The sequence below is a fragment of the Tetrahymena thermophila genome, assembly GCF_000189635.1.
Source record: "Tetrahymena thermophila SB210 genomic scaffold scf_8254367, whole genome shotgun sequence".
NCBI lineage: Eukaryota > Ciliophora > Oligohymenophorea > Hymenostomatida > Tetrahymenidae > Tetrahymena > Tetrahymena thermophila.
In genome coordinates, this window is record NW_002476151.1 from 168,670 (window position 1) to 178,376 (window position 9,707).

The window sequence follows — 9,707 nt, forward strand, 5'->3', positions numbered from 1 at the left end:
GAGAGCCACTTGGCGGGATTGAACCGCCGACCTTTCGCTTACTAGGCGAATGCTCTAACCACTGAGCTAAAGCGGCCGAACTTAAATTTTAAATAAAAATAATTATACTTATCAAAATTTCATATTCAAAACTTCATTATTGTAGTAAATATTCTATTTAGCTGAGATTAAATTTGAAAAAAGATATATTTAGTAGTTTAGTCTTTACATTAACTTTCAATAAATAATTAAAAAACTTAAAATGAAAAAATTGTAAATCCCATAATCCCAAAAATTTACTTTTAAAAAGTTATAATTAATATTAATAATATCTTAATTCTTGTTTATCTATCATTTGTAAATATAAAAAATTTTAATAATTACTTTATTTATTAAAATATAAAATAAATTTTCACAATTTTTATTTAGTTTAATATTTTTTTTTTTGTAAGAATATAGCAAAAATAAAAGAACAAATAAGAAGTTTAATGTAAAAATATACTTAATATCTTATTTATTGTGTTTACAATTATTTTTCTAGTATAATTAAATTTATTTTTTTCCAAATCAAAAACTCAAATTTAATATCAAAGATTATCTGAAAATTCTATGTGTTTTTATTGTGAAGAATTGTTATTTAATTTTCTATAGAATTTACAAGCTAGATAACTAGATATTAAAAATAAAGTAAACACAATTATGGTAATTGCTATAAACCAGGTAGGAATATCTTATAAACTGCTATCTTCATGATTATAATAGTTTGTATTTTCACAAATTACATCCCAATCTTTGATTTACCAATCTGTAAATTTTGTTTTGAAATCTGAAAATAACATAGTATCATTTCCTTGATTAAACTTTAAATAATCTCCATTATATCTAATTGATATAAACAATTAATTATCTAAGTTGCTTTTTCTTAGCTCGAATAAGATGTTGCTAGCAACTTTTACAATATTAGTGAAACATACTTTAGTTTCATCCCAATTTTTATCTACTAGCTTTTTCTTTATGCAATCATATCCAGTTAAATTTAGAGTGTTTAAAATCATATTAACTGTTGTGTCATGAGCAAAAAATAATACTAGTTTGTGATCAGTTTTATTTTCTATATAATAATCTAAATGAGATAAAAGCAAATTATAAAATGGAGTTGATATTGCTTTAAGTTAATACTCTCTTAAAAAAAAAATAATAAAGAATTGTAATTATGAAATATCTTGCATAGTCTAGAATAGTTCATCATCTATTTATGGATAATTCGAACCTCCTTTCTGCTTTTAGCATAAAATAGCATCCATCCATTCGTAAACTTAGTTTATGTCTAATGGAGTGGGAAGATCACTTTTTATGAATTCTTATATTTTTTATTGCAATAAATCAATTTGTGGTTTATAATAATTTGACACTTCTTGCCATTCCTTACTTTACATATTTTATTCTCTCCATTTAATTGATGCATTACAAGCATTTCCATGAGTCAGTAAATACTTATCTTAATCTTAAGGTAAAGTTCTTATTGGTATTGGAAAGATATCTTTTCCGATAGATAAATTGCCATCTGGTTTAGTAATATTTTAAATTATTTGAGAATCAAAGGGAGGATCAAAATACTTTTGATCAACTTTACTGTTAATAGCAGCAGTTTGCTAATATAATCCATGAAGAAAGCTCTAAGCTGATTAAATCGTTCTATTTATTTTTAAATATAGTATTAATTTAAGAGTATGATGATTTATTCTAAGTTTAGTAAAATAGTTTAATATTTAACACTACCTATTTTTATCTGTTGATTGAACATATATCTCTGATGGTTCATAATTTAAGCTTATTAGCTTTTCATTTTCTGCAAATATTTTATGAAAAACTCTTCCTAATTCGTTTTGTTGCCTCATTCCTACTGGAGTGAGTTCTCCAGAATATTTTATATCTTCTGGATCAGCAAGCTTAGGAGTTTCAACATATCTTGTGCCGTGTCTTATGACTGAAACTACTTTAAGTAAAGTGCTATTAGATATTTGAAATTATGCAGAGCTGAATATCAAAAATTTTTATAATAAAAGTAAAATTAGTTAATATTTCATTTATGCTTATTTTATATAAACAATTATTACAGCTTTATTTTAAATAACTTAACAAAAAATTATTTAAATACAATAAAGAAAACCTAATAATCTTTAAAGCTGTTTAAATATAAAATACAAAAAATAATATCGACTGAATAACAAACAAATGCTTTATATTTAAAATTTGATTTTAAATAAAATAATTTATTTTTTCTCTATATTTAATAACTCAAAGAATAATCTAACATTTAAAAGATAAATAAAAAAAATTGATATAAATATTTGTGTAATTTTTACAAAACATAAATTTCCACTTTTTTTCTTATTTTTCTTATTATTTTTTTTTTATAAAAATATAAAATTATTTCATAATCATTTTTCATCTTTGAAATTTACATGAAAAGATTTTAATTTTTCCATTACTCTTCTATGTCCATTCTTATTAGCTTTACTAAATTGTGGCTTTTCAATTCTTTTTCTATCAGATGGCTGCTAGTCTTAGACAAAATTTTTAAGTATTTCAGAACTTTGAATGATTGGAATGTACTCTAATCCATTTTCAATACCACTTACTGATTTATCTACATTTTTGAGAGTTAAACTTCTTAATTTAGATTCTGGAGAGGCCATTAAAACTCTTTCTGAGCTTGCAATATCCTTATCTATTATATTCTATAACCCTTACATATTTTAGCTTTCCTGACCTTGAGCTCTAAAATCTTCACTTTACTGCTCGCTAGATTTTCTATCAAATTAAAATGATGGTGGCTTTAAGGAAGAAGAACTTTTTTAAAAGTTGCTAGGTATTAAGTTAAAAGTAGAGCTGTTTCCTCTAAGATTTGAGCTAGAAGGGAGAGGGGAGGGCCTTTAAGTTTTAGTTGGAGACTCATTAAGCACACTAATTTCTTATCTTTCAACAGCATCGTGAGTTGAGTTTGAGTTTTGTTATTTTATTGAAACATTCATTGGTCTCTTTAATCCTGGTCTACTAAGAGGAGGTTTTTTATTGTTTAATTTGACCTCTTCCATTTAATCCTTTTATAGGCTATCTTCACAAATATTTTGATTTTCTTATTTCGTAGTGGTAGGAGACATAGGTACTACTTTATTTAAAGCTATTTAGTTTTCTCTCTTTTAAAGTTTTTCTTTAGCATGCTTTAAAAGCTAAAATACCTTGGTTAATACTTCTTTAACGAAAAATCCTAGCTCAAGCATGATTATAAATATTAAATTACCTATTACAATCCAACCCAGCAACATTTGAGATTCTTCATTACTAAACTTAGGTACCATGAATAAAAATAAGAGGGAAGTACTTGTGAGGAAAAAAAAGCTGGAAATTATATCTCTGTAATTATAAGATTTATGTTTGTTTGGCTTTGTTTTTATAACTAAGCAAAGCATAAAAAGATTCCAAACATTTAAACATATTAATTAGACAAAAGGAGAAAATCCAAATCCACCAATTACAATAGAGTAATAGTATTTTCTAATATATTATATAGGATAATAGTACTGAAAGCTAGAATTATCAGATATCGAATGTATTTAATTTGTCAGTTTTTTATTGTAAATTAGATAAATTAAAGCAATTGGAATTAACGATATGATTATTCCAATAGATAGCAAAATATAATTTACTATTTCAGCTACGTGGTGATTATATTAAAATTGCTAAACTTACAAAACAATTGCAATTGCTAACTCTATGTAAATTACAAATAAGAATTCAAAGTAAATATTAAATGTGAACACTTTTGTTCTAACGAGGTTAATGTACTTTTACCACACAGGCTTTATTCTCAGTCCCATTTCAATTAAGTAGACAATAAAATTAGTCATCAAAATAGTGATTATAAGTGATAAATATTCTCCTATAAAAATATTTTTATAATTTAAAAATTTAATTATAATTTAATACAAAAAAGTAAGTAAATAAATACCAAAGTTCTCAAGATAGAATCCTTAAATTTTTTTAAATTCGAATTTTTCAGGAGATTTATATTCTACTTCATGAAAGTCTTCTATCAGCTCAAAAAAGTTTTCAAAAGGAATTTTGACATCTTTAACTGAATTGTAGAATGAATCCAAGTTGTAAGGGAAGCTTTAAAGAATAACAAAATAAATTATTTACTATTTTCATAAATTGAGAATTAATTTTAAATTTAATGAATTACTCTAAATTAATGAAGTTCATAAGATAAATAAGCTGAGAAACATCCACAGCTGAAGCAATAAACTAAAAGTTTCCTGAAATAGCAAGAGGTAATAATGACGCTATAGTAGCCTTAGAAGCTACTTCAGCAGCATTGCCTATTGCTTCTGTAGCTTTCTCTGTTGTACCACTTGCTTAATAAGTTAGAAATCCTGAAACCTATTGAGTATAGCTGAATAAATTAGATTATGAGTTTTAATCAAACATAAAGGATATTGTATAATTCTAGCTAGAGGGGACTGAATTAGGAGAAATCGTTACTATAATAGTATTATCAGAAATGATTTAGCTTTAAAAACTATATTTACCACTAAATGATAATACATCAACATTAACATTTTTAGAAAATTGGTTAATATTTGTTAAATTTTAGTCAAATTAAATAAAGAATTTGTTTGATTCAAATTCAGTTATTTAATAATATATTTTCATCACAAGAATACATTAATTGATTTAGTTAGGTTCATAACCTTACGGGCAAGTAGAAACACAAGTATTAAGAAAAATATAGTAAGACTTTTAGCATTAGATGCATATATTTGTATTTTAACAAATTTGGCAATACGATATTTAGCACTGTTAATTATTTTACTTGCAAATATCTGAACCAGCTACTTCACTATAACCTTATTGGCAAATGCAGGTGCTAGTTAAGCTGTCCAACTATCTAAATTAAACAAGCGAATTGCATGAAGTGCAAACATTTTTATTACTACATGTTAAACAAGTTGAATTACAAGATTAACAAATACCATTATTATCTAAATATTAACCATCTTTACAAATGCAAAGATTATTGGCATTTGGTTAAGCATTTATATCACTACATTATAAGCAGCCATTTTAATTGCATTTACTACATCCTATACTACAAGCTTTGCAGACTCCATTGCTGTCTAAATAATAGCCATTTTAGCAAACACAAACTTTATTTGAATCAGGCTAAGCTTTACTATCACTGCATTATAAGCATCCACTTGAATTGCATTTACTACATCCTATACTACAAGCTTTGCAGACTCCATTGCTGTCTAAATAATAGCCATTTTAGCAAACACAAACTTTATTTGAATCAGGCTAAGCTTTACTATCACTACATAATAAGCATCCACTTGAATTGCAATTACTACAACCTACACTACAAGGAGTACAGCTCTATGATGAATTCAGATAATATCCACTTTGACACGTTTAACAAGCTGATAAAGATGTACATACTATGCATGGACTGATACATTTTTAACAATTAACCTAGCCTGCTACCTGAGTATATCCTGATAAGCAAGTGCATGTATTTGTTGGAAGATCTAATTCCCTAAATTGAGTCAAAGAATCACAAGATGTACATACATTCTTATTACTACACGTTTTACAAGTTGCATTACATGCTTAGCAAACACCATTACTATCCAAATAAAAGCCATCCTGACATACACAAACTTTATTAGAATTTGGTGAGGCTTTGCTATCACTACATTACAAACATCCACTTGAATTGCAATTACTACAACCTACACTACAAGGAGTACAGCTATATGATGAATTCAGATAATATCCACTTTGACACGTATAGCAAGCTGATAAAGATGTACATACTATGCATGGACTGATACATTTTTAACAATTAACCTAGCCTGCTACCTGAGTATATCCTGATAAGCAAGTGCATGTATTTGTTGGAAGATCTAATTCCCTAAATTGAGTCAAAGAATCACAAGATGTGCATACATTCTTATTACTACACGTTTTACAAGTTGCATTACATGCTTAGCAAACACCATTACTATCCAAATAAAAGCCATCCTGACATACACAAACTTTATTAGAATCTGGTGAGGCTTTGCTATCACTACATTATAAACATCCACTTTAATTGCAAGTACTGCATCCTAAGCTACAAGCTTAACAAACACCATTAGAATCTAAATAAAAGCCACTTTAACAAACACAAACCTTACTTGAATTAACTGATGCTTTACTATCAGTGCATTATAAACACCCGCTTTAATTACAGCTACTACAACCTATGCTACAGCTAACACAAGTGGATGATGAATTTAGGTATGATCCTGCTTAGCATGTTTAGCAAGTTGTTAGAGATGTACAAGTTAAACATGTACCTTTACATTAACTACAACTACTTGCAGTAGGATTATAAAAATATCCTTTTACGCAAGAACCACATTAGTAAGAAGCGGTACCAAAGCAGGTCAAACAGTTAGGAAAACAAGTAAAAGAAGTAGAAAGATCAACTCCTAATATTAAAAAAAAAAAATTAGTTAATTTTAAGAAATAAAATATTAAATAAATAAATAATTACTCATGACATTGTTGCTATAATCGTATGCAATTAAATAATTAGCGTTCTTTTTATTAAATATATTTTAAATAATTTGTTTGTTTAAAAATATGAAATATACATAAGCAGGATAAAAACTCATGAAGTTTGAAGACTTTGGGTTATTGATGGTTTCCTAAGGGACAGAAGAATTATCAATAGCATAAACTTTAAAAAATATAAATAAATAAATATTTAAAGTATTATTTTTATTATAATTTTACTTTGCAGTTTATTATTACTGATTATCACAATATTAAAATTAATTATTTAGATGTAATCAGGGCTTATTTAAAGAGCTTTAAAAAATTAAAAGGTTATAGAATAGTTGACTTCATCGATTTTATAAAATCCCAAATTATTATCTGATGATTGAGTTATTATTTACTTTGTCTATGGAAGCTAAGTTAAAAATTTTTTTTTAATAATAGTAAAATATTAGATTTATATATTTATTTACTGGATGGATTTTTGTTAACGATTAAGGAACATTTGCTTAGAAAACTACATTTGAAATTGTTATTGTTGAACCAGGAGTATTACTTATTTAATTTTACATATCTAATAATAAATAGAAGGAACATAATTAAAATAGAATGGAGATAACAAAAATATTTTACAAAAAATAGTTTATTCACATCCAAAGGCTAAAATGTTGCTTGTCTATTAAATAAAATGTAGATTAATAACAGAATTAATATTGAATTTAAAATGTACATAATAAACTCCTTAGACAGGTCCACCAACACAAGTACCCTATGGTATATCAATATTGTAAAGTACTGAATTGTAATAAACTATTATTTTATGTTTTTTTTTTTCTATTTACTATTTTTCTGAAAAAATTATATTTACTTGAAGTAGTATCAGCATACATAATCTAGTAAGCCTTTTATATTTAAAAATTGTGTTAAATTAATGATACATAAAGAGCTATTAAATTTAATACATTTAAATATGAATATATTTAGAAGATACTTTAAGCTGCCTATGACCCAAATGGATTTTGTAAAAGTATCTAAGACGAGGTGTAAGTAGTATCTAAAATGTTTTTAATGTAAATTTAGAAATTAGCCTAGTAAAAATAATTCTACCATATTGATTTGTGCCATCTGCGTAAATTATTTGAGGCTTTTAATAATGTTTAACAGTTATATAGAATAGATAATTAAAATAAAATTATTTTACATAAGTGTTACCAGCCATCGATACACAATTTATATTTTATTAAAACTTGAGCTAAACTGTAGGACTATATTAGTAAACTAATTCAAAGCATATATTTAATAACTTGTAATTATGAAATGTTAATGATGATTACTCGATAATGAATTTTAGGTCGGGTTACAAACTCCAAAGTCGTTAGAATTTAATACATAAAGTGAACCAATTTGGGAAGGGAGTGTAATCAATTGAGTTACTGTAGAGGCTTTTTGTAGCTTAAAAAAAGCAAAATATTAAAGTAATAAAAGTATTATTTAGGATATTTTCATATTTTTAGTGCCTTTCTTTTTTTTGAGCGAATTAATTAAAATATGATTATTACAAAATAAATGCATTAAATTCCTTTAATTATTTATGTTTAATCAATAAATAAATAAATAAATTGCTTTAAAATAAATCCTTTATTAGGTTATTAATCATAGACAATAGTAATACCACCTTGCTTTTTGAGTTTATTTTTCTAATATTACTTACATTTTTCCAGTACATTTTTTGAAGAAATTTAATATTCTCAAATTTGGTTACAAACATTTTTTTTATGCTTCTAGTACTTGAATATAGCTAAATGTACCACTTATTTTTGAATTTGTAAAATGAATATTCAATTCATTAAAGTCTATATAAAGTTTTAACCTTATATTTTAACTAAAATATAGTAAAGAGTTTTGAAATTAAAATTCATCATTGTTAAAAAAATTGATCCATTAGATTTTCAAATATAATTAAAAAACAAATACCATTTTGAGAAGCATAATTTATTACTTAATTTTTGTACTTTCTGAGATTCATGACAACTATTTGTTAAAAAAGTATAAGCCTATTTTTGATGTATAATTTTAAACCAGTATTTTCAGTTTTTTAGATTTTTAACATATTTAAGCTAAGAAGAGAAGTATAATTAATTATTTACGCTTCTTCATATACTATTTAGGATTAAGATTTACTTATTATCAAAAAATGGTAATTTAAAAAGGTTTGATTTGTTTTACAAATTAATTAGATACTTACTATTCATTCCAGAGACTTTTTTATTTTTAAAATTTATCAAATCACTTTATTTTACATTTCTGCATTTAAAAAAATAATAGTTTTTTAATTTAATAATCTTAAATAAAAATCTAATATATTTTAATATATTTTGTTTTTTATCAATAATTGTTATAACTTACTTTTTAAAAAAGCAAAAATTTATGAAAGATACCCATTATTCTCCTAAAGATATTACTTTACAATAATCTTATTATTTGATTATTTAATGACAAAGATAGTAGGAACTAGAAGTAAATAATAATTAATGATTAAATCATAGAGACAAAAATTTACAAAATTTATGCATATGTGTAAAATATTTATAATCTTAAAATTTAAGATGAAATCATTTGATATTCTTACTTTTTAAATGAATTTCCTTGCCATAAAATAATTTTTATTTTATTTAAATTTTTTTAGCTACATTTTTACCACTTAAATCTATTTTAAGTCAAAATAATTAAATTCATAAAAATGATAATGTTATAAGTATTTGATATTTAAGACATGTAATTGTAAGATAAATTAATCTAATATTTTATGAATAGAAATGAGCTAAATAGAAAAAAAGTTAAAAAAGAATGTCTTAACTATTTTTTAAGGATTTATAAACAAATCTTCGATATTTTAAAGTGTGAAATTATCATATTTTATTTTTGCGGAATTCCTTAGTAAATTCTATTAAAAACAAATAACACAAATTTTTTTATTCTTTAAGATTTAATTCGTAAAAAAGTATAAAATATTTATGTCTTATTTTTTAAAAAATCTGAAAAATATAATTAAATCAAAAACCTATTTTACAATATTTTTAATCCAAATATATTTAAATATCATTGATTTATTTAACCAA

At 24.4% G+C, this 9,707-nt stretch overlaps 2 protein-coding genes across 2 annotated transcripts; both read right to left on the reverse strand. All coding sequences in view use genetic code 6, as the record gives it.

Annotated features, from left to right (window-relative positions):
• Window positions 1-566: 566 nt before the first annotated feature.
• Window positions 567-2,066, reverse strand: TTHERM_000756121 (histidine phosphatase family (branch 2) protein; the record flags this gene model as incomplete). Its single annotated transcript, XM_012800302.1, has 2 exons — window positions 567-1,674; window positions 1,759-2,066. 2 exons carry the CDS (start codon window positions 2,064-2,066, stop codon window positions 567-569), a joined length of 1,416 nt encoding a protein of 471 aa, XP_012655756.1.
• Window positions 2,067-2,420: 354 nt separating this feature from the next.
• TTHERM_00756180 (histidine acid phosphatase family protein) lies at window positions 2,421-8,314 on the reverse strand (the record flags this gene model as incomplete). The annotated part of the gene is made up of 14 exons (XM_001031741.3): window positions 2,421-3,922; window positions 3,992-4,152; window positions 4,226-6,518; window positions 6,584-6,629; window positions 6,684-6,769; window positions 6,826-7,003; window positions 7,062-7,162; window positions 7,222-7,264; window positions 7,319-7,398; window positions 7,457-7,490; window positions 7,580-7,642; window positions 7,790-7,866; window positions 7,923-8,040; window positions 8,261-8,314. 14 exons carry the CDS (start codon window positions 8,312-8,314, stop codon window positions 2,421-2,423), a joined length of 4,836 nt encoding a protein of 1,611 aa, XP_001031741.3.
• Window positions 8,315-9,707: the final 1,393 nt, after the last annotated feature.